The sequence below is a fragment of the Lissotriton vulgaris genome, chromosome 3_1 (assembly GCF_964263255.1).
Source record: "Lissotriton vulgaris chromosome 3_1, aLisVul1.2, whole genome shotgun sequence".
Lineage (NCBI taxonomy): Eukaryota > Metazoa > Chordata > Amphibia > Caudata > Salamandridae > Lissotriton > Lissotriton vulgaris.
Genome location: NC_141689.1, coordinates 137,475,427 through 137,501,868, shown reverse-complemented (window position 1 = coordinate 137,501,868; position 26,442 = coordinate 137,475,427). Strand labels below are relative to the sequence as shown.

Below are 26,442 nucleotides of genomic sequence, written 5' to 3'. Positions count from 1 at the left end.
TACGGGAGTGAGCCATATCTGATCAACAAGGCACATTCCTGTCCTTTTCTTTTGCAGTAAGGCAGTGCAGCAGGAATACTTACAGTGTTGCCCATTAACAAAATATTGTAAATGCATCCCTATCTATATAAGAAGTGCCTTTGAGGGAATACGATGGTGAGATGGGAATTTAAAGATTTATTGTTGCTGGATTAAAGGGAAAGGTGCAGTTGCTAGATTTGAAGAAAGGTTGGTGCTGTCGATGTGCTGTTGGATGGTCTGTATTCATTGACTGAAAAAGAGGTTAATGAGATTGCACTTTTCTGTACATAAGGAAAAACTGAGTCTGGCAGGCAGTTGATTCTGTGCTTGATTTAATGCCTTCCTTAGGCTAGAGGACCTGGTCAGCTAGCAGCCCATTCCAAATTCAGGAGAGATTTGAGAGCTCCACCCAAAGGTATTGTGGAGCAAAATGCATGAAAAGAAGCAGATTACAGGGATTGCACACAAACTGCAGTGTTATAGGAACCCACTGATTTAGGAGGACGCTTCAGATTTTTTCAACCCATGGTTAGCCTCTTCCAGCCTCTTTATGATGGTTGGTAATTTAGCAGTGATCAGGAGTGAGTACTCTGTACTACTTTCAACCAGGGGGCGTAAAGTCACTACGATTTCATTCAAGATTCCAAGCAGACCATCAAGAACCTCACTGAGCTCCAGGTACATGTTGGCCGCACTGGTCTTGCCAGCAACAGTGCTCAGTAAACTGGTGCAGTTCCTCAATGAGATTTGGAAATTATTCAAATTTTGAAACAGTGTCCTTTCCGAGTTTAGCTCTTGTTGGAGGATTTGAATTTCTACTGCGTTAACCGCAATGGGCTGTTCCATGGAACGGATTGCTGGATACTGAGATTCATATTTCTCCACAGCTATCTTGCTTATTCTTTCCAGCCATCTATATTTTCTCAGGTCTTTTAATGACTTTTGAGTATGTTCAATCACTTTATTCTCTGCGATCTTACCTAAGAGAATGGGAAAAAAGACTACATGTTTATCTGTATACTGTAACACTGAAGTGTGTGAATACGTATACATTAAGAGATTATTCAGACCAAGCACTTACCAGTGGGCAAAGCATATCATTGCAATTGTTTATAATTTAGATATTAGGCACTTTTTTAAAAGGATTTTATGTTTTGACACTAGAATAATGTGCTAACTATTAATATTAGCTCTGGATGGATATATGGGTAATTCTGAGTTACTCCTATTATACAGAATTACTGATAAATTCTGCCGCTCTGCTGGCTGAAATAATCTGCAGTGGTTGGTTTCTAAACTGTGAAGGAAGAGGAAGCAGTCTCTCTATGGTTTAGGACAATGTTTAGTCTACAATGTTTCTTAAACATGGAGACAGCTCCCTCTTCCAGCCCTGTTTGGATGTAAGGGTCTATTTTGCATTAAGAAAATAGTACCATTCTGCCCCGTCCGAATTCCACAGAATTTTAATGGAATTCTATGGAATCAAACTGCCAATTCTGCCTGCTGCTTGTTATTATATAGAGAAAACATAAATTCCTTGAAAGCCTACCAAACACTGGTGTTTTCCCGGTCTAGTTTTAGCCAGCATGCCATCAACAGACATATTTCTAGACCAATGAGAAGAGAGCAAGAGATCTCCAGATAAAGAGACAATGAGTGATTTGAGCAGAGGTGGTCACACCTTCCTCATGCAGGATCTGCATCTGCCTCTTCAGAAGAGGGATCTGCTCTGTACCACACCTGTGGCCCATTGGTGCTGGTGAACTTTAAAACTCCTCGGTGGATCCCTTCTTCCAGTGACCACTATGCATCTGCCATCAAAATCCACAACAGCCGTCCAGCAACCATGACCGCTGAGTTCGCGGTCTTTGGCATCCATAGACCGGCAGTGATCTGCTGCCGGCACCCGTGACAGTAACTGTGTTGATGGTCTACTAAACTCCATTCAAGCGATACTCTTCCACTGCCTTCTCTGACAACTGAAATGGTAAATATCTGACGGTTTCAACCACTGAGTGGCTAGATACTGAAAGTACTGTATATTTTGAACTGCATAGCATTTCTCTTCATAATTAATAGTCTACAAGTATTTATTCATGTTCCTTGAACTGTATAACATATATCTCGAATTTTATGTCTTGGTTCTCATAAACATATATAAAGAATCTTGGTATTTATCCTTCAGTATGTGTCACATTTATTATCTCGAGGACTATACGAAATGCTAAACACTGTCCTCTGATGAGATTAACTGCTCACCCACATTACCACAAAAAGAGAGTTAGTATTAGCTGCTTGTTACCGCCATCTTCTCCTGGGAATATATCACACACTGTACATGGTTTACTACATTTTAGTAAACTGTGCAGAGACACAGTATCTTAGATTGGTGGATCAGCGGTGGGGTACACAACTTTTCATTTGCTGGATTACTTTATCAATGAGTTAACACATGATTAAATCTCAAAATTTCCATTAGTTAGACTAATTTGTGATTGGCTTTTTTTTCTAAAATTCCCCTAATATATTGCTAGGGCCTTGGTTAAGTCTCTGAAACAAACATTTAGAAATTTTAAAATCTGTACTTTATTTAGGACAAAGTAATTTAGTTATTTTTTGTAAATCTCTTAAAAGGTTAGAACTTTAGTGAAATAATGCCTGAAACCAGTAGCCATGATCAGGAACTTGACATGACCCCTTAATTGGACCTTAACAATGCACATTGTAGAAGCATCTGTAAGTGCTACGGTATCAGAATGCAAAAACAACAAATGATGGACCGAATGTGGATCAATGTCACACATTCCCCCAGTCAAAAGATCTGGGCCCAAATCCATTGTTTTTTTGCACTCCACACCACCCTGGGTTAGACAATGGCGATATGCAAATCAGCTCTGACCCTGTTGCCCCATGGGAACAGTCCAGTCCGAACGACAAAAGCCATGTCCTTCCCAGAACGGAATCAAGCATCCGAGGACCGGACCGGTTTCGAGGTAACACCTCTCATCAGCCCGGCTAGCTTGACTCCAGTGGTGTGGAGTGCCTGGGACCCACGTCTGGGCATCCCCAGCGCACTTAGGGCGGCAATTTCAAAAAACAACAAATGATGGACCGAATGTGGATCAATGTCACACATTCCCCCAGTCAAAAGATCTGGGCCCAAATCCATCGTTTTTTTGCACTCCACACCACCCTGGGTTAGACAATGGCGATATGCAAATCAGCTCTGACCCTGTTGCCCCATGGGAACAGTCCAGTCCGAACTACAAAAGCCATGTCCTTCCCAGAACGGAATCAAGCATCCGAGGACCGGACCGGTTTCGAGGTAACACCTTTCATCAGCCCGGCTAGCTTGACTCCAGTGGTGTGGAGTGCCTGGGACCCACGTCTGGGCATCCCCAGCGCACTTAGGGCGGCAATTGCAAAAACAACAAATGATGGACCGAATGTGGATCAATGTCACACATTCCCCCAGTCAAAAGATCTGGGCCCAAATCCATCGTTTTTTTGCACTCCACACCACCCTGGGTTAGACAATGGCGATATGCAAATCAGCTCTGACCCTGTTGCCCCATGGGATCCGTCCAGTCCGAACTACAAAAGCCATGTCCTTCCCAGAACGGAATCAAGCATCCGAGGACCGGACCGGTTTCGAGGTAACACCTCTCATCAGCCCGGCTAGCTTGACTCCAATGGTGTGGAGTGCCTGGGACCCACGTCTGGGCATCCCCAGCGCACTTAGGGCGGCAATCGCAAAAACAACAAATGATGGACCGAATGTGGATCAATGTCACACATTCCCCCAGTCAAAAGATCTGGGCCCAAATCCATCGTTTTTTTGCACTCCACACCACCCTGGGTTAGACAATGGCGATATGCAAATCAGCTCTGACCCTGTTGCCCCATGGGAACAGTCCAGTCCGAACTACAAAAGCCATGTCCTTCCCAGAACGGAATCAAGCATCCGAGGACCGGACCGGTTTCGAGGTAACACCTCTCATCAGCCCGGCTAGCTTGACTCCAGTGGTGTGGAGTGCCTGGGACCCACGTCTGGGCATCCCCAGCGCACTTAGGGCGGCAATTGCAAAAACAACAAATGATGGACCGAATGTGGATCAATGTCACACATTCCCCCAGTCAAAAGATCTGGGCCCAAATCCATCGTTTTTTTGCACTCCACACCACCCTGGGTTAGACAATGGCGATATGCAAATCAGCTCTGACCCTGTTGCCCCATGGGAACAGTCCAGTCCGAACTACAAAAGCCATGTCCTTCCCAGAACGGAATCAAGCATCCGAGGACCGGACCGGCTTTTGTAGTTCGGACTGGACTGTTCCCATGGGGCACAGGGTCAGAGCTGATTTGCATATCGCCATTGTCTAACCCAGGGTGGTGTGGAGTGCAAAAAAACAATGGATTTGGGCCCAGATCCTTGGACTGGGTTGAGTGTGTGACATTGATCCACATTCGGTCCATCACCTGTTGTGTTTGCATATTCTGCCCTAAGTGCGCTGGGGATGCCCAGACGTGGGTCCCAGGCAATCCACACCACTGGAGTCAAGCTAGCCGGGCTGATGAGAGGTGTTACCTCGAAACCGGTCCGGTCCTCGGATGCTTGATTCCGTTCTGGGAAGGACATGGCTTTTGTAGTTCGGACTGGACTGTTCCCATGGGGCACAGGGTCAGAGCTGATTTGCATATCACCATTGTCTAACCCAGGGTGGTGTGGAGTGCAAAAAAACGATGGATTTGGGCCCAGATCCTTGGACTGGGTTGAGTGTGTGACATTGATCCACATTCGGTCCATCACCTGTTGTGTTTGCATATTCCGCCCTAAGTGCGCTGGGGATGCCCAGACGTGGGTCCCAGGCAATCCACACCACTGGAGTCAAGCTAGCCGGGCTGATGAGAGGTGTTACCTCGAAACCGGTCCGGTCCTCGGATGCTTGATTCCGTTCTGGGAAGGACATGGCTTTTGTAGTTCGGACTGGACTGTTCCCATGGGGCACAGGGTCAGAGCTGATTTGCATATCGCCATTGTCTAACCCAGGGTGGTGTGGAGTGCAAAAAAACGATGGATTTGGGCCCAGATCCTTGGACTGGGTTGAGTGTGTGACATTGATCCACATTCGGTCCATCACCTGTTGTGTTTGCACACATAATCAGAATGAGCACAAGTCCTAAGACTGAATATCTCAAACAACTGTAAGTTCAGTTTGTGAAAGATCACCCAGATGTGGTAGCCCAATGTAAGGATGATGACATTATCACTGATAATGATACTGAGAGTGGACATGAGTCATTCCCCTCAGAAACAGCTGAGGTTACCTCAAAAGAAGACCTCCAGCTAAAACGATTGTCCAAGAGACTGAGGGCCTTATTTTTCAGAAGTGAGGCATCGCTGTGTGAAAACAGTAATGCATCACTTCTCAGTGCACCCTCCTTGTGACATGTTGAATGTGTCATTCTAACTGTATTGTTGAGGTCAGCCTTAGCAAGGCCTACCAGTGCTAGGGGTTCGCCCTTCTCCTCAAAAGTCCTCAGACCAATAGAATTGAAGTTGGCACAGAAACTGGAATATAAAACAAAGACTTTTTTAACCTCATGAGGTGGAACAACATTCACACACCACCTTTTAGTATTGTATGAAGTAGCACACTGAACAGAAGGAACATGCCCACACGGGGGCACAAAAGAAGGCAGTACAAGTACAAAAAGAAGGTTTTATGTACTTATAAGCTCATACAGAAAATGCACAGTCAACAAGAGGGAGGAGATAACAGTTGCTAATTCTAGCAATCACATCCTGACAGTTACAGACTGAAGACAGATGCATTGACAGCTGCAAGCTCAACTGAGCATGTGGAGAGTGCAAGAAGCTAAATATAGTTTGTTTACAGGCAGAGTACAAGAGCAAACAATAGTAAGGAAGGACAGATCACATGCTGAGCACATGGTAGCACATGGCAGACAAGATGGCTGCCGAAAACAAGATGGCTTCAGCTAGATGCTACTCCTGATCATTGCCAAATTACAACAGACAACCCTTTTATCATTAGCTGAAGACATTCGTTCATTTGGGGTCATCTAAATATGCATCCTGTACATATATTACCATTAATTCAGTAATTTCTTTATTCGGCATTTGTTGGGCTTTTATTTCTGCAACATTTTTTTTAGCAGGTGTACAAGCAGTGACGCAAACTGAGCAATGCATGGGACCACATTGTATACATACACAGCATGTAATAATATGACTAGTATTACATATAGGATGGTCAGTAGCTTCCTGCCCCAGGTCATAAGTAATGTCTAGAACCAGCTTGAAGAAGTCCATGTACCATTCTCTGGATGAATTTCTGCAGCAATCTTATGCAATTTAGAGATTGCATTAAACACTGAAGGAGAGTGATCTGGAATGTAAACACAGCAACTGCTACCACTGATGCGACATGCACCACCTCGATCAGCCAAAATCACATCTAGGACCATACGATTTTGGATTGCTACAATCCTCGCAACTTGCAGCTCTTCTGTAATGTTCCCAAGTGCCATAGCTGTCTGATTGGTAACAGCTTTCACAACTCTAGTAAATCGTCTTATCTTTCTGCTGTTTAATGCAGAAACCATAAAGAAACACAAGCCCAATTAGACATCAACATATTGTTGCAAAGCAGTGTCAGTCTAGTCCACTTCATCAATACTTATGGTCCTCTTATTTCTGTTCTTGGAAATATCGTTGTACAACTTAAAGTCACGATGATACAATGCAGGTGCCAAAAACACAGAAGGCAACAGAAAGGACACATAGCATACTCCAGACCATCCACCTGGGAGTTGGTAATATCCTTTGCTACCACACACAAAATAAGTATTGTGCGAGGATGTGATGTTATTGGCACCTTGGAACCATAGTACACGCACTTCTTCCTATTGGAATTCTCCCAAAACTGCCTATACACAGAAATCACAAATGGTCCACTGTTCTTTATAGTTCTTGTATTTGTGAAAACATATGGTGTATAAATATTGTCAGGTCGATACTCCTCCCATTCCCATTTAGTCCCTTTAGCTTGAGGGTAACCATCTCCATCAGGATAACACTTTTTTAGAGGCGATAATTAATCCGTCCTACTGTCATCCTTGAGATGTTGGCCCTTTCAGAAGCAAATGAAAGCACACACCAGGCTTGGCAAGAACCATTATGAGAAAAGGGAAGAGGAATAACAGGTGTTCCTCCCTTCTTCTGGTGAGCAGGTATCATCCCACACACCAAACAGTCAGTAGTATTTGTGGCATTGTGAGTGTGATGTAGCATCTGAATAAACGTGTTGTTTAAGTAGGATTGTCGATGCTTCTGATCATGGTATGGAACCGTAAAGTAATTATTTTCAACTGGTACTGGGGTAGTGGCGATCAGCAGCTGCCGAGCAGGAGTCACTTTCTCAACAAACCAGGTTGTCACTGCTACAGCCACCATAGCAACAACAAATCCTACAGCACAAATGATCTTTTTACAACAGATCTTGGCAACTGTTTATCTCCCTGCAGACATAATCACCTTGTTGTTGAATCAATCATTGGAGCTCTAAAGTCATGGGCAGCCATTGGTTTCTTCACCAAGGGTCAAGACGGGTGAAACTATGTAGGACTGATCCCCTCAATCCAAATCAGCACTCCATTTCACAAACCCAGGACGGTAGCTCAACCAGTTTTTTTCAACAATGCAGACTCTTTCCGTGGTCTCAGTTGGTACTGTGATACTTCAGGGATCGTGTGGTCTGGAAAGACTTCTTCAGATTCATCAGGTGATATGGCATGGTTTTTCTCCGTATCCAGAATCTCTCAATTGTTAGTCAGCACAGCAGGTTCCACCAAAGTAGGTGACAATCGCTTACAGTCAGTGCTGTGGATCCAGTTCTTCCTGTTCGTCACTTGAACCGCTGTCCTCGTAGCCAGGAGCACTTGTTCTGGTCCTCGCCACCTGGGTTCCAAGATGTTCGACCTCTCGAAGACTTTGACCATCACGTCGTTACCGGGCCGGAGTTAACGGGCCTCACCTGTGGGTCTGTCTGGAAGAGTTTCTCGAACCTGTTGATGAATAGAAATCCAACTGTCAGTCAACTGTGATAGATATTCACTCATCAGAACGCATGGTACATCATGTATGGGGCGTGGCTTAGGAACTCCCCAAATGTTCATTGGTCTCCCAAATACCACTTCATATGGTGTAAGTGCAGATCGTGAATGTGGCACCGATCTAATAGACAATAATGCCAAGGGCAACGCATCAGGCCATTTCAAAGACGTGGAAGCCAGTATTTCTGCTAGTTTCAGCTTCAAAGTAGCATTATACCTTTCCACTAGCACTTCTGATTGCGGGTGGAAGACTGCATGGAACTTCTGCTTGATCCCTAATCTTTTCAGAACATACTCAACAACTTGCCAAATAAAATGAGGTGTTGTCACTCCACAAAAGTTTTCAAATACCAAATCTAGGGAAGAATTCCTTTAAAAGCACCTTTGCTGTAGTGAGAGAAGTATTATCCTTTGTATGGTATACCTCTATCCATTTACTGAAGGCACATACCACCACTAGAACATACTTCAAGTTGTTGCAGCGTTCGAGTTGGATGTAATCCATTTGCAAAACTTCAAAAGGTGTGGTTGGTGTAGCAAACCGTCCTGTAGGAAATCGTGTCTCTTTACTAACATTATACTGCCAACAGATCAAACAGGACTGTATTATCATTTTAGCTGTGTCGGCAATTTCAGGATGCTTCCAAACTTGCATAAGCAATTTCCTTATTGCAGAGGCTCCAACATGTCCCAGCCATGTGCCATCTGAACCATAGGCTGCAAAAGACTTTAGGCGATTTCCATTTATTCATATATTTATTTCGCCAACGGCCCTCATCATCCAACAGTCCTTCTTTAGACCATTTCTCAAGCACCTCCTTCACAGAAGCAGATCTCTCTGTGTCTAGAACTTCTTGCCTAGCACCATGCCACCGTTCAGCTTGTGACTTCCCTACATACATAGAAGTAGTGCGTCGCTGCATCACAGTTTCACAAGCTACGTGATCTGGAAAGGCATTGCCTTGTCCTGTCTTGTCAGTCACTTTGTTGTGTGCGCTACACTTAACAATAGCTACAAACTTTGGGTATGTTAGCGCAGTCAAGAGATTATGCACTAGTTCTCCATGCATTATCTGCCTCCCGTGGGATGTAAGAAAGCCTCTTTCGTTACAAAGTAGGCCAAAATCATGGGCCACTCCAAAAGCATAGCGGCTATCTGTATAGATGTTCGCACACAAGCCAGTGCTAAGTTCACATACTTGTGTCAGTGCTATTAGCTCAGCTGCTTGAGCTGACTTCTGTGGTATACGAGCTGTCTCCACTACTGTCTGAAGTGTCGTAATTGAATATGCAGCTGATGTTGTGCCATCTGGTAACTTCAAACAGGACCAATCAACCCATAGTTCCCCATCTACATCTGAAAGGGGCATATGTTGCAAATCAATGGAACCCTTTGTCTGTTTCTCAGTAAGGAACATACAATCATGAAACTCCTGTGACTGAGGCTGAGGGGCTGGATATGGCAACAAAGTAGCTGGATTTAAAGTCGCACACCTCTTCAGAGTATTTTGAGGTGCCAACAGTGTCAATTCATATCCTGTCAAGCGGGCACTAGTCAAGTGTTGCATTTTAGTTTAGTTAAAAAGGGCATCTACTGCATTGGGTACTAGCACCAACAATTTATGTGACAAAACTATCCCTTCACTCTGACGTATGGACAGAGCTGCTGCTGCAACTGAACGGAAATATTAAAACTGACAATGCACACCCATCTTTCTCATGAACATAAAGTGTAACAGCCTTCGTGTAATATGGAGTGCCCAACACTGGTGCTGAGCAAAGAGCTTGACGTAACTGATGAAAAGCATTCTGACAGTCAGTTGTCCATGGAAGGGGCATTGGAGTGTCTTTGGTCAAAAGAGCTAACAAGGGTTTAACAATGTGTGAAAAACCTAATATCCATTGCCTACAAAAGGAAGTAAGACCAATGAATGCATGGACATCTTTCCGAGTAGAAGGCACTGGTGTATCTAAAATTGCTTGAATGCGATCTGATGTAAGTGCACATCCCTCCTTAGACAGAAGGTGACCTGAGTAGGTAAAGACAGAAGGTGACCTGAGTAGGTAACCTTTGGTCTACAATATTGTAATTTCTTTTGTGACACTTTGTGGTGCTGTTGGAGGAACCATAGTAAAAAGTATTGTTTTGTCAGAAACCACTGGGTATTGCGGTATTACAATCTTGTTAACTTCTCGTAGGCCAATAATGATTCTGTAAATCCTAGTGTCAGTGGGCCCGATTCACAGGACTAACCTAAGACAAAATCTTAAACGTACTACCATTTTCGTATTCACAAAAGGCACTTACTCATTTTGGTATTCACAGAAGTTAGGAGTCCTAACTTTAGGACTCCTAAATGCCTTCTGTGAATACCAAAAGTCTTAAAATTAGTTTTTTTCCTCAATTTAGTAGTAGTAAAGTTAGGACTCCTAACTTTAGGACTCTTAAATGCCTTCTGTGAATACCGAAAGTCTTAAAATTGGGATTTTTCTCAGTTTAGTAGTAGGAAAATTTAGAAAAATCCTAATTTTAAGACTTTCGGTATTCACAGAAGGCATTTAGGAGTCCTAAAGTTAGGAGTCCTAACTTTACTACGACTAAATTGAGAAAAATCCTAATTTTAAGACTTTAGGTATTCAGAGAAGGCATTTAGGAGTCCGAAAGTTAGGAGTCCTAACTTTACTACAACTGAATTGAGAAACATCCTAATTTTGAGACTTTCGGTATTCACAGAAGGCATTTATTAGTCCAAAAGTTAGGAGTCCTAACTTTACTACTACTAAATTGAGTATATTTTGGAAACTTTTTGCTCCGACAAGTGGTGGCCGAGAAAGCGAGACCCGATCATAAACTTTCTTTCAACGATGTTTCTTTTTTTTCAAGGCCTGACTACTGTCATGCAACGGTGGAAAGACGCTGGCGGTTGCGTCTCCTAATTAAACCTTTCCAAGAAAAGGGAGCCCTGGCTTACCTGAGCAATCCTGCTAAACTTAAAATCGTTCATGGTGGCACGACAAGGTTTTTTCAATCAGAAATTAAGGCAAAAGCTTTTCTTGACGAAATATCTTAGATGGACCCTAGACAATTTGTAGTCAATTTTGGAGAATAATCCTAATCGTTTAATTAAGAACATTGTGTTTGTATGAAGGAATCCTCTTTTGTAATTAATAATGAGTTGACGGAATGTAGAAGCTTTATTTAGGATTTATCTGACTTATCTGAGTAAGGTCATGGTACATAATGGCTTATACTCAGTGTTCAGTATTCAGTACTTAGTGTTTTTTTTTGTTGTTGTTTTTTTTGTTCTTGTATTTCTATATCAGGGAAATTTTCTTTTCATGTTTATTTTCTAATTTAGGAAGCGGTAGCTCAGCAGAAGTGCAGCGCTCCATCACACAGACTCCAAGTGGAGTCTGAACGCCTACGAAAAGGGGAAAGGGGAGGGGGGCAGTTGGGGGGGACCAGGGGAAGGTTTGTAGGGGACGTGGGGAGGGGAAGGGCAAAGGGGGGAGCGGGGGAAGGGGGAAAAAAAATGAAAAATGAACCAGGATTAGGGACAGGAGCATTGCTAATTTTCGTATTAAAGAGAGAGGTGATATTACAGGGCAAAGAACACAATATGAATAAGTACAAGAACATCTTTCAATCTTCTCATTTTGATAATGGGTAAATTTACCGTGCAAACCTGGAATGTAGGGGGGCTCTTGTCTAGAGATAAACGTAATAGACTGGCCGAGCTAATTAAATTAAATCCCGTAGATATTTTGTGTATTCAAGAGACACACATTCCATGGAACAAAAGAGCCTTATTAAGCCTTAAAGGGTATAATCTGTTGATAACAACTTCCCAATCCTCAAATATAAGGGGAGTAGCAATTTTCGCGAAATCTTGCTTTGGCCAGGGAGTTCGTTGCTTATCGGATACACATGGAAGGTGGGCAATTGTTAAACTTGCTAATGGAATTACCATTTGTTCCGTTTACGGATCTAACCATGACGATCCCGCAATATTCGATTTCTTAGAAACAGAATTAGCTATATGACAGGGTCCATTAATTTTATGTGGTGACTTAAATATTTCACTACCCCCGGCATTTATAACTCAAACACCGGTACAGAAATATTTGGGTAGGAAACCGAGAGTATTTCGAGCAGTTAAGAGCTTAATATCCAGTATGGGATTGATTGATATATGGCTTTTTAATAAACCAAATGATTCTGGATATACATACTTTTCCCATCCACACCAAAAACATGTTCAGATAGATTATATCTTTACTTCTAGAGAATTAGCAAATCACTCTAATATAACCAAACCACCTAAGATAATTTCGGATCAGAACCCATTAGTTTTACTAACCATGTACATTAATAATCCCACCCAAACCCATTCTTGGACTTTTGATAGGAAGTTGCTAGTTAATAATGAATATATTAATTACATTAAAAATTGGACTAATGATTTTTTTAATATGAATCGTTATAGTGCACCAAGAAACATAGTATGGGATTCTTATAAAGCTGCATTAAGGGGTGAGACTATTAGCTATCAAAATAAAGCTCGAAAAATCCTGAAAGTGAATTTTGAACTGAAAATTGCTGCCTTAGCTAAAGCCGAGGAGGAACACACTGTTAAAATACTGCAAAAACAAGACGCAGGGAATCTGTTGACCCAGATAGCAATATTAAAATCAGAATTAAACACCAGTCTCAGTCAGAAAGCGGCCCAAACGTATCAAACCCACAGACAGTTAATTTATGAAAGTGGAGAAAAAGTGGGTAGACACTTGGCTTTTTCTACACGCCAGAGAAATACAAGGAATAATATCCCCTCAATAGTTGTAAATGGACAGACCTTTACTCATGCGACAGATATCAACTATCAATTTCAAAGATACTATCAGAACTTATATACAGAAGATACTTCGGCTACCGAAAGGGATATAATAGACTATGTGGATAATCTTCTTATTAATACGGAGGCAACAAAGTTGTTAGATGATTCTAGTAAGGAAGATCTTGAAAAAGAAATTTCACTAGCAGAGGGGGAGGTTGCACTATCCTCATTATCTTCGGGCAAGGCAGCTGGTCCTGATAATATTCCAATTGATTTATATAAGATGCTTAGTCAACAGCTGTGCCTTATTTTACATGATTTGTTTCTTGGTATTCAATATAATGGTGCCCCACCAACATCTTGGGATGAAGCTAAAATAATCGTTTTTCCGAAAAAGGGAAAGCCCCCCGAACAACTAACTTCATATCGTCCCATATCCCTGATTAATTCGGACTCCAAATTATATGCAAAAGTTATAGCGCTCAGACTCAGTGGGGTCATTGAACGGCTTGTCTCCCCGTGGCAACATGGCTTTATCCCTGGTAAAGGAACTACAGAACACACTCGTCGAGCAATTGCCCTATTCGACGCCATGCCTGCCACGGGGGGACAGATGTCTATGATCCTACTTGACGCTGAGAAAGCCTTTGACCCCGTCTCATGGAATTTCCTTTGGGAAAAGTTGAAACAAAATAATTTCGGCCCCAAATTTATTAAATCTATTAAGTCAATGTACCTTCAGCCCAAAGCAAAAATACTAGCCGCAGGACTACTTTCTGAAAATATTAACATTGCAAGGGGTACTAGGCAGGGATGCCCTTGTTCACCCCTGCTTTTTGCTTTATATATTAACCCTCTCATTTTGAATCTATTAGAAAACAATATTATTAAACCGGTCATTAGCTGTCAATTCGAAACTAAAGTATTGGCGTATGCCGATGACATCGCGGTCATTACAACAGACCCGATTGAGGCTATACGTGAAATAGAAAAGCTCACTACTGAATTTGGACGCTGTTCGGGCTATTCACTTAACAAAGGAAAAACGATTATCTTGTGTACGGATAATAGTATCTGCACGGATCAACGTAGAGCCAGAAAGGCTACGTATTTGGGAGTTGTTATGTGCGCAGATACTAAATCACTATCTAAAGCTAATTTTGATCCATTACTGGCTAAGATTAAGAATGATTTTGAAAGAGTCAATAGTCTACATCTGTCAATTATAGGCAGAGCCAACTATGTTAAAATGAACATACTCCCCAGATGTTTGTACCTCTTTCGGGCCATTCCTTTAGCTATCGATCAGGAAACGTTAGACGTGATTAACTCACTTATCTCTAAATTTATGTGGCAGAATGGTAATATTCGGAGATCCTTGGTGCTACTATCACTGCCCTTGGATAGAGGTGGCCTGGCAATTCCCGATATTCCTTTGTATTATTGGGCAGCATTTTTAAAACAACTCACACCTATGATTAATGGCTATAATCCTGAAGGAGTTGGAAATATCCCCTCAATTTATGAATTGCTTATAGGTCAGGAGGCTAAGGGTTTACTTTTACAGAAAACTGAGGCAAGAAATGATAAGGCTTTCAAGGGTGAAGTTATAAATAGTGCATGGAGGGTTTGGAAGAAAGTGACTAAATAGTTGCATATTGCTAGGATTAATCGATATACGCCTCTTTGGCGTTCAAATGCGATTGGAGGTAAGGAACTCAATGTGGTCCTAAAGAAATGGGAGAAGGTTGGAATAAGAACAATCAGTGACTTTTTAGTAAATAATTTTGACTCCACCTTTTTTGATTTAAAAGTTAAATTTAAGTTAACTAATGGAGACTTTTTGAGTTTCGCCCAGATATTCGCTAAATTAAAGGCCAGAGAGTCCTTAATCTCCCTTTCTAAAGTTGAAATTTTGGATGCAATTCCCAGAACAAACACTAGGATTGGAACCCTATATAACATTCTCTTGACTCTAAAACAGGATGATCTTGACAAAATCGAAAACAAATGGAACATAAAATTAAACAACCCTAATGTCGACATTGATAGAGTCTTGGAGACGAGCCTGAAGTTATTTATGGCCACCAACCTCAAAGCACAACTCTATAAAACTGTATTTGACCTGTATTTTACCCCTGCCAAATTGTTTTCATGGGGGAAGCGGGAGAATGATTTATGTCCTAGATGTAATCAAGGACCTGCATTGCTAACTCATATGTTTTATAACTGTCCTGATTTGATGGTAATCAAAAATATGATTACAGCTTTTTGGGAAGAGGTATTAAATCTTTTACTAGGACATGATTACTCTCTAAATTTAAATAAATCTGAAGAAAGATTAATTTTTATAGGTACGGCAGTACTAAGACTTATCTTATCAACCCGCTGGAAAGAAAGAGATCCTCCTAGCTTTCAGATGTGGCTAGCGCGCTTCCTAGCAGTTTATAGGTTTGAAACAGCTATTTTTGAAACAAGAGGAGCCAAAACAAGGGCTCGTGGGGAGGCACTTTGGCGCCCGATAACTAGATGGAAGGCAGGCATTATACCTAGCGGTATTGGTTGAGTCAAAATTAATGTTTATTGATGTTTATATACTTCCTGCCTGAAATATTTATTGCTGTACTTTTGCTGACCTTGTTTAACATACTGTTTCCTTTTTTTGTTTGACTATTGGCCCAATCTGTAGTACCTGCTGTATAGATAACATCTTATTTCTCTCCGTTATGGTCTGTTTTTCATTTTTTGTTTCTGCAGTAAAATTGCTCCTGTTTTTTGTTTTCCTGGTTATAAAAAAAAAAAATAAAAAAAAAATGAATTGAGAAACATCCTAATTTTGAGACTTTCGGTATTCACAGAAGGCATTTATTAGTCCGAAAGTTAGGAGTCCTAACTTTACTACTACTAAATTGAGAAAAATCCTAACTTAGAGACTTTCGGTATTCACAGAAGGCATTTAGGTGTCCTAAAGTTAGGACTCCTAACTTCTGTGAATACTGAAATGAGTAAGTGCCTTCTGTGAATACCAAAATGAGTAAGTGCCTTATGTGAATACCAAAATGGTAGTAAGTTTAGTATTTTGTCTTAAGTTAGTTTTGTGAATCGGGCCCCAAATCTTTTTTCAAAATGGGAAGAGTAGAACTGTTCAAATGTTATAAGGAAGTTCATCCACAAACCCCTCTTCAATTAAATCATGAACAATGCGTACAAGTGCTTCTTCGCCTTCCTGCGAAATTTTGTATTGAGGCAAGCTTGGCAATGAAGCGCCCTCCTTGCCAATAATATGTACTGGTGAAATAACCATTTGCCCTACATCAGTGTCTTAAGTAGCCCACAAAGTACTAGGGAGTGAAGCTAATGCAGTGTCCTCTTCATAAAGACGCAGGGCCAGATGTATCAAAGGGTTTTACCCATTCTGTGTCAACGGGAAAATGTGTTCATACATGTGGCCCAAGATCTCTCAATCATGGGGTAGTTGTCATTCAGAATAACACGTACACCTTCAGGAAAACATTGTATCATAGCCCTAAAATACTTGAGCATATCAAGACCCACCATATTGTCTGGTATGTTCAGAGAAAGCAAAAATGGACAAGGAGCAGTGAATTTATCAACATGAAATGCAAGTGGTTGTGACAATGGGATAAGGGAAGGTGTTCTATCAACACCTATCATTGTAATGGTTAAGACAGACATGGGAGCCCTTGGAACCAATTGTTTAGATAAGGCACTACGAGTAGCTCCTGTATCAACCAGAAGCTGATCAGTAGAACCCAAAACATGTGCTGTAACATAGGGACCCTTCTGATCTACTGGAACTTCAACTGATTCCTTACCCCATCCTAGGCAATCATATGCATCACCTGAATCTTTCAAATCAGATGGCAAATAATCAGACATTTGATATTGGTTCCATCTATCAAAAGCCCCATGAGAACAGGCCTGCGTCAGTTGTACACCTCCTATGAGGCAGGCATAAGGTTTTCACGCAATGGCATCCTAGAAGTGGGCCACTGAAATCTTACAGATTTCAGTCCACCACTTCTATGAGGCTTGGATGTGGGGGAATGCCCACTCTGCATACATTATACCAGCTGCAGGTATAATGTAGCACAGGAGTATACAAAGTGGCGCATCTCCCTAGAAGCGCCACTTTGTCAAAAGTGTGCCACATGGCGCATTTTTTACGCTGACAGTGCATCACAAAAAGGGCACACCAGTGGTGCACAAGTGTTGTAGGGCTCATAAATGAACTACTGAGTTTAGAAACCCAGCTCCTCAAAATAGAAAGATAAAAGGAAAGAAATGGGCCTACAACCTATCTCTGGTGAAGGCATACAAGTAAATAGTGAGAGGGGAATATTTTAACCTAAAACACCCCAAAGGAGATATTCCCCCCTTTGCAGAGGGTGATGGTATCACCAAAATGTTCACTGCTTTTGAGAGAGCTTGTGTAGCTAGGGAAGTAGAAAAGAAACATTGAAACTCTCTTATTGGAACCGTTCTCAGGAAAATGTCATGATAGACTCTGGACATTGAATGAGATAGATGTTAAGACATATGATCTTCTGGAGTGTGCCCTGACAAAGTTATTTGGTCTTACAACTGTAGAGTATAGAATACTTTTCTGGGAGAATCTAACAACCCAGAGTCAGTTCTGGGTCAAATTTCTTGACTTTTAAGTAAAAACACTCGATGGTTGGTTACAGGTAAAAATGTTAATGACTGCAAAGGGTATTACAATTTAATTATGAAGGAGCATTTTTTGAGTAGTAACATCAGCATCTCGTATATCTGGGTCTACTTTCTTCTCCAGAGTTGTGGAAGAAATCAAACCACTGGATCAAAACTAGCATGACCAGTACTACCACTGATGGCTGAGACCATAGGAGAGAGGCCAGAAATCCCCAACCCAGGTAAAGAGGGTAATCCTAAGAACAAAGAGTCTTCAACAGGGCTGAAAAAAACGCACCTGTACATAAGGGTGGGCCCTGAGACTCTTCACTGTCTAGGGGTGTACCAGGGGAAGAATTGGTATCATTAGAAGCTTGGTGTCTGGAATGTTGGTCCTTTGGGCACCAATCTGGACACCCTGGTTGAAAAAACAAGAAACTGATCAATTTCCCTACAAGAAAAATGCCTCTAGTTCTTCTGCAGTAAATGCAGTGGCCACTCTCAAGATGGGATATCAGGAGGGCATTGACCATGTCAGAGAGCTCACTGACGTAACTCTTATGTGGGATGTGGACCGAGCCAACTTAGTCGTCTGGCCCAATAGCATGCAAAAATACACAGTATCACAGTATCAATGTCCCCAGATCATTGCATGCCTGAAATATCTTATTCAGTCACAAACGTTGACAATGTGATGACAAACCATCCTATGGCAATGGTGTCCTTTGACTAGGGGGAAGCTGGTAAGTAAGAGAAAGCAGTCTCTGTGACACTCCTAGTATGCTTGGTAATGATTTCGGAGAACTGAGCATCCATGTCAGAGTCCATGGAATCACAGACTGGGTGTGTGCAAAAACCTGAACACTGAGCAGAACTTAGAGTGCAAAATAGGTGCTGGAGTCTGGAAGAATGTTGCAAGTAAAGTAGTCCCAGTATAGGCAAACAGACAATTCTGAATTATGATTTACAGAAATAAAGGAAACAAATCTTCTATTGTTAAATGAGAGATGTTATTTAATCACATCTTCATCAGAGCATAAATGTTATATGTATTATGCTCTGATGAGGATGTGATTAAATAACATCTCTCATTTAACAGTAGAAGATTTGTTTCCTTTATTCCTGTAAAGCATTATTCAGACTTGTATGTTTTCTTCAAATGCTTATACTGGGACTACTTTCCTTGCAACGTTAATTTCCCAGGTCCCAGTACTTTTGAGCGAACCCTTTTATGTAATTGAGTCTGGAAGAATGACCCAGCCTTTCAAGAAGAAAGGCAGGAAGAATGGGGAACCAGCTTCTGAACAGACACGAGACGTCTCTACTCAGGGAGAAGAGTCAGTCCCAGAATGAACTAAGCCACAGGAGTTAGAGCCTTACCCGCCTAAGCTGTTGGGCCCAGGGGGACCCTCAAGGGAGGATCTGTGCCAGGGGCATAGCACCTGCCCCACTATTGAAAGCCTGCAAAAGCAAGCAAATGCACAGGAAAGTGGTGATCTCAGTCATTCCCACAAAACTTGGTGAGAGGAGAGGGCTCTACACCATATATCATATTCACAAGCATATAGATCATTCATGCTCTCTGGTACACAGTGTGCAGCCTAGCGCAAATGCGAACATCCATGAAGCACAGTGCAAGGGTTGATTTTGTCCAGAAAGGGTAAACTTCTTGCACAAAAACAATCCTTAAATGTATTTTCCTCTTTCTATGTGTGCTGCATAAAGCAGCACACCTGAAAAGGTGTTGACATATGACCAAAAGTAATGCATCAAATGAGTGTTCAATGGATGGTGCATGGGCACTGCTGTGGATTCACCCATGGATTCTGAAGCAAATTTACATCTATCAAGATTTGTATTCATGGTTTTACACCTCCCAGAGGCTGGCACAATGAGAACATTGTTTTTTATGTTTCCTCCTTTCTTCCTCTCTGCATGTGTGGTGCATATATCAGCACTCATAAACAGAGGAAATTGCATTAAAACACAATTTTGTGCAGAAAGGAAATCCTTTTTGCACAAAACTATCCTGCCCACAGCTCACTTACCCTTGTCTTATGGTGCTAGGATACCTGCCTTGATTTGCGGCTGCAGAAAGTGTGCTACACATGGAGAGAAAATTCCTGTGCCAATCCTTTGTAGCTATGGCACATTTCAGCTCTCTCCAGTTGACGCAAAACAGCACAGCATTATTTCTTTCTTCTTTGCACTGCATAAAATCTTTGAAATTTTGGCCCTAGGTTTTTAACTGGGTTTTGTCTGGGACTAAGTGATATGAATACAGGTGTGTTAACTCTTTTATGATATACAATTTGAGCCAAGAGCAATAAATACCTTTTTCTTTTCCATAAAGAGAAAATATGACAAAAACCTTCTTCTTTGCATCCTGTGCCTCGTACCATGTTTTTTTTGCTCTCTCTATACCATCAGTTGCATTCCTGAGATCATTCTTTGCTGTTTTTAGTTGTTCAGACAGTTGCACTGTAAGAACTTGTTTCTTATCTTGTAGCTCTTTCTGATTACCATTCAAAATGTTTATCTTGTCTAAGCGCTCATCTATATTTTTGCTCAATGATTTCACTTGTGCCTCGGTTGCATTCTCTGCCTTTGACAGACTTTTGTGAGATGACTCTAGGAGTTGGCGAACATTTTGAATGACTTGTGGCAGGTCGGTGCTGCTCAGCAACGTTTCAGCAACTGACGTCAAGGAATTTAAGCCATCCTCAAAGGGCGGCAGAACAGCCTGTCTGAAACTCTTCTCTGTAACAGGAGTGTCTTCCAAAATGTGACCCGGAAACACTGTACATGAAAGGGGAGAAGAGAAGAACAAAGGTTAGAGAGTAGCCAGTCATGTTTTTGAATACTTTTAGATAGGTTGGATGTCAGAATACAAAAGGTACTGCACTATAGCTTGACATTATTTTACAACTGACTTTTTGGCCTTCAAAATAGAGCTAGAATTCATGGGATCCATATGGATCTTGGGACTGGCAGCTATTCAATCATTCAATCATGGGTTTGTAAAGCGCAGCTACTCATGTGTCTCTAGGCACTGGGTGGGCGGCTCTGTTGGGTGCTGAGTCATCTGAAGAGGTAGGTCTTGGGGTCCTTCCTTAACTGGAGCAGTGTACTGCTTTGCCGGAGGTGGAGGGGGAGGTTGTTTCAGGTCAGGACTGCAAAGTAGGAGAAGGACTTGCCACCCGTTCTGCTCTTATTGATGTGTGGAATGGTGGCCAGAGAGAGGTCGGCTGATCGGATGTCTATCTTAGCAGCATGGAAGGTGAGGCAGTTGTTTAAGTATGCTAGCTCGATGTTGTGGAGGGCCTTATATGCGTACATGAGGAGATTGATGGTTATTCTTCTTTTGATGGGGAGCCAGTGGAGATCCCAGAGGTGTTGGGTGATGTGGTTGTGACGGGGGCTTTCTAGGATCAGTCTGGATGCAGCCTTTTGGCATGTCTGGAGCTTGTGAAGGCATTTGTCGATTCCAGCATTGAGGGCATTGCCATAGTCCAGTCTACTAGTGATGAGGGTGTGCATGACCATTTTTCTGAATTCAAGGGGATGCAGACGGTGTTGTAGCAGGTCAAGCATACAGCTTTGATCTGGCAGTTCTTAGTGTATGGTCGGTCAGGGGGAGAGTGAGGGCAGATTACAAAGTTGAGGGGCACCAGTCATAATAGCATGCTGAGGGGGTAGAGCAAAGGATGAGGACTTCTGTTTTTCCTGGGTTGAGTTTCGGGCAGCTCTTTTTCATCCAGGTGGCAAATACTTTCATCCCTTCTTGGAAGTTCTGCCTGGTGATGTTGGGGTCCTTAGTGGTAGAGAAGATGAGCTGGGTGTTGTAGGTAAAGGAGACAATGTTGAGCCCATGAGATACTCCACATTTGGTTTCTGTTGGTTCTGAGAGGTAGGTCAGGAGTATGATTCAGTGAGTTCAGCCTGTGAGAAATGAGCGTGTCCCGTCAAGGGCCTCTCCTCAGATGCTTGTTTCGTGGATTCTGGTGGCTAGTGTGCAGTGGGAGATGGTATCAAAGGCAGCTAAGAGGTCCAGGAAGATTAGGGCTGCCATTGGCCCTGGTTGAGGAGGGCGCATATGTCATCGATGCAGGCCGGTAGGGCGGTCTCTGGGCTGTGGTTTCTGCCGAATCCAGTTTGGGAGCTATCCAGGACCCTGTTGGCTTCAATGAAGTTTGCTAGCTGGTTGTTTACACCTTTTCGATGACATTGGCTGTGAATAGAAGCAGTGAGATGAACCTGAGGTTAGTTGTTTGAACAAAGGGACCACTAAATATAAAACAACTATTCTTCCCACACTGCAAGCACCATTGGGCCATGGCACAAAAGTACTTGCATCTGTGATAGGCATTCTAAAGTGTGTCAGTGCAATGAGTAAGCAGAACTGGGCCATATATTTGTAGATGTGCCACTGTAGGAACTGGCACTGGTTTGCGGAGGCGGTGTCCTAGCCAGGCAGAATCTTCAAATGTAATATACTTAACCCGTAAACTGGTTTCAAAATGAGTGACCCTAGGCCAATAACTTGTCTCATGGATCCACCTTTTTTTTATTTTCACAGTAGAGAGCACCATCAAATATGCAATTTCACTATTTCTGCTGTACTAAAAAACTTTTTATTTACTGGACTAAATGCTTACTCCATTTATAACAAGAATCAAGCCCATTTATAGGGTTTGTCTCTTTGGGCTAGACTTATGACCTTTATTTGCTGTGGCAAACGGGAAATTGACCTGCTTGTGACTGCAAAAAAAGGGCGGTGGTATGTACAAATGCTATTTTGCACATAGATAACTTACAAAATAGTGTTTGTGAGTTGCTATTAGGAAGGGGTGTGCCAAGGGTGTCCCTTCTTAATAGCATGTCAGAATGGTATAAGCATTGTTTTGATCACACAACACTGGGAGTTTACCTACCTACTTAAAATAGGTGGTAATCCACCCACAAACAGGAAGGAGTCCCAAGAGGACCCCTTTCCATTTTTCATGTTTGTTTTAAAACTCCTTCAAGCAAAACAAGCTAAATTTGAAAAGAAAAAGGGTTTTCAGGCCATTCCCAATGGGTGGTAAATTGTGACCTGCCTCATGAATGTTATTGAGGCAGATCCCTGGCAACAAAACAGCAACACCCAGCGATGTATTACAGAACAGGGAGTCCTCACATTGCCACTCCAAAACAATCACTCAATCTGCACTGTTATGCAGTGCCACAGATACCAGGCAGGTCCCTATGGGGGTAAACAGACAAAATATTGACTACAAAATATCGAATGGACATAATATCTAGAACAAAATATAGGCTGGACAGAATATCGAATGGACAGAATATAGACATTAAAAATATCGTTTTGAAGGTAAATAATGTAATATCGAATTTTAAAATATAGTTAGTCAAAATATCGAAGTGCATAATATAGGTTAATAAAAATATCGAACATTTAATAATATTGATTTTTTTATAGTGTATTTCATGTGTTAAAAGTGTTTATTTATGTTATAATGTAATTTAATTAATGAATTTAATGTTATTTAAATCTTGCGTAATTTAATTCTGTAGCGGGTTGTGGGTTTATAGGGGAATAGGGTGGGAAGTAATTTAATTATAATTAATTAAATATGTAAATGTATTTATTGGTATTTGTTCATAATTAATTGTTATTCATTTTTATTTTGTACTTAATTACATTTAATTGCCAATTAATTTTATTTAATTGATTAATTGATAATTATGTTAATTTAACTAATTTAATTTCTGTAGCGAGTTTTGGGTTTTTAGAAGAATAGGGTGGGAAGTAATTTAAATATAATTAATTAAATATGTTAATTTATGTAGTGTTAGGTGTTTAATATTTATTGTTAAATAATTTTTATTTGGAAATTAATTAAATTTTAATTGCCAATTAATTTTATTTAATTGATTAATTGATAATTATGTTAATGTAACTAATTACATTTCTGTAGCAGTTTGTGGTTTTATAGGGGAATAGGATGGAAAGTAATTTAATTATAACTAATTGCATATGTTATTTTTTTTGGTATTTATTAGATTTTAATTGTTAAGTTACTTTTTAATTACTAATTAATTAATTGTTAATTTGTAATCAATTAGTATTAATAGATAACTAAATGTAATGAATAATTTAAATTAGTATTTGTAATTACTTATTATATTATTTTAAATTGGTAATTACTTTTAATTAATTTTTTATAGATATGAATATATATATATATTTTTAAATAATATATGAGTATCTACTTTCCCTACTATTGCATTCACTGGAGTGGGAATGGTAATTTTTACCCCTACGCTATCCAACGCTTTCCCTACTGTTGCACTCTCTGGAGTGGGAATAGTAATTTTTACCCCTACGCTATACAATGCTTTCCCTACTGTTGCACTCTCTGGAGTGGGAATAGTAATTTTTACCTCTATGCTATCCAACGCTTTCCCTACTGTTGCACTCTCTGGAGTGGGAATAGTACTCTTTACCCCTACGCTATCCAACCCTTTCCCTACTGTTGCAATCTCTGGAGTGGGAATAGCTTATTTTACCTCTACGCTATCCAACGCCTTACCTACTGTTGCACTTTCTGGAGTGGGAATAATAATTTGCACCCCTACACTATCCAACCCTTTCCCTACTGTTGCACTCTTTGGAGTGGGAATAGTCCTTTTTACTCCTACGCTATCCAACGCTTTCACTACTGTTGCACTCTTTGGGGTGGGAATAGTAATTTTTACCCCTACGCTATCCAACCCTTTCTCTACTGTTGCACTCTCTGGAGTGGGAATAGTAATTTTTACCCCTACGCTATCCAACGCTTTCCCTACTGTTGCACTCTCTGGAGTGGGAATAGTAATTTTTACCCCTACGCTATCCAACCTTTTCCCTACTGTTGCAATCTCTGGAGTGGGAATAGCTTATTTTACCTCTACGCTATCCAACGCTTTCCCTACTGTTGCACTCTCTGGAGTGGGAATAGTAATTTGCACCCCTAATTAAATATGTAAATGTATTTATTGGTATTTGTTCATAATTATTTGTTATTCATTTTTATTTTGTACTTAATTACATTTAATTGCCAATTAATTTTATTTAATTGATTAATTGATAATTATGTTAATTTAACTCATTTAATTTCTGTAGCGAGTTTTGGGTTTTTAGAAGAATAGGGTGGGAAGTAATTTAAATATAATTAATTAAATATGTTAATTTATGTAGTGTTAGTTGTTTAATATTTATTGTTAAATAATTTTTATTTGGAAATTAATTAAATTTTAATTGCCAATTAATTTTATTAAATTGATTAATTGATAATTATGTTAATGTAACTAATTACATTTCTGTAGCAGTTTGTGGTTTTATAGGGGAATAGGATGGAAAGTAATTTAATTATAACTAATTGCATATGTTATTTTTTTTGGTATTTATTAGATTTTAATTGTTAAGTTACTTTTTAATTACTAATTAATTAATTGTTAATTTGTAATCAATTAGTATTAATAGATAACTAAATGTAATGATTAATTTAAATTAGTATTTGTAATTACTTATTATATTATTTTAAATTGGTAATTACTTTTAATTAATTTTTTATAGATATGAATATATATATATATTTTTAAATAATATATGAGTATCTACTTTCCCTACTATTGCATTCACTGGAGTGGGAATGGTAATTTTTACCCCTACGCTATCCAACGCTTTCCCTACTGTTGCACTCTCTGGAGTGGGAATAGTAATTTTTACCCCTACGCTATACAATGCTTTCCCTACTGTTGCACTCTCTGGAGTGGGAATAGTAATTTTTACCTCTATGCTATCCAACGCTTTCCCTACTGTTGCACTCTCTGGAGTGGGAATAGTACTCTTTACCCCTACGCTATCCAACCCTTTCCCTACTGTTGCAATCTCTGGAGTGGGAATAGCTTATTTTACCTCTACGCTATCCAACGCCTTACCTACTGTTGCACTTTCTGGAGTGGGAATAATAATTTCTACCCCTACACTATCCAACCCTTTCCCTACTGTTGCACTCTTTGGAGTGGGAATAGTCCTTTTTACTCCTACGCTATCCAACGCTTTCACTACTGTTGCACTCTTTGGGGTGGGAATAGTAATTTTTACCCCTACGCTATCCAACCCTTTCTCTACTGTTGCACTCTCTGGAGTGGGAATAGTAATTTTGACCCCTACGCTATCCAACGCTTTCCCTACTGTTGCACTCTCTGGAGTGGGAATAGTAATTTTTACCCCTACGCTATCCAACCTTTTCCCTACTGTTGCAATCTCTGGAGTGGGAATAGCTTATTTTACCTCTACGCTATCCAACGCTTTCCCTACTGTTGCACTCTCTGGAGTGGGAATAGTAATTTGCACCCCTAATTAAATATGTAAATGTATTTATTGGTATTTGTTCATAATTAATTGTTATTCATTTTTATTTTGTACTTAATTACATTTAATTGCCAATTAATTTTATTTAATTGATTAATTGATAATTATGTTAATTTAACTAATTTAATTTCTGTAGCGAGTTTTGGGTTTTTAGAAGAATAGGGTGGGAAGTGATTTAAATATAATTAATTAAATATGTTAATTTATGTAGTGTTAGTTGTTTAATATTTATTGTTAAATAATTTTTATTTGGAAATTAATTAAATTTTAATTGCCAATTAATTTTATTTAATTGATTAATTGATAATTATGTTAATGTAACTAATTACATTTCTGTAGCAGTTTGTGGT

At 40.5% G+C, this 26,442-nt stretch overlaps 1 protein-coding gene across 1 annotated transcript; it reads right to left on the bottom strand.

Moving 5' to 3' along the window:
* Nucleotides 1–516: 516 nt before the first annotated feature.
* Nucleotides 517–20,479, bottom strand: LOC147726096 (uncharacterized; the record flags this gene model as incomplete). The annotated part of the gene is made up of 4 exons (XM_086963416.1): nt 517–996; nt 4,313–4,332; nt 13,096–13,126; nt 20,045–20,479. Coding segments are annotated over 4 exons (966 nt in total), but the record flags the coding sequence as incomplete, so codon positions are not given.
* Between the last annotated feature and the right edge of the window lie 5,963 nt (nt 20,480–26,442).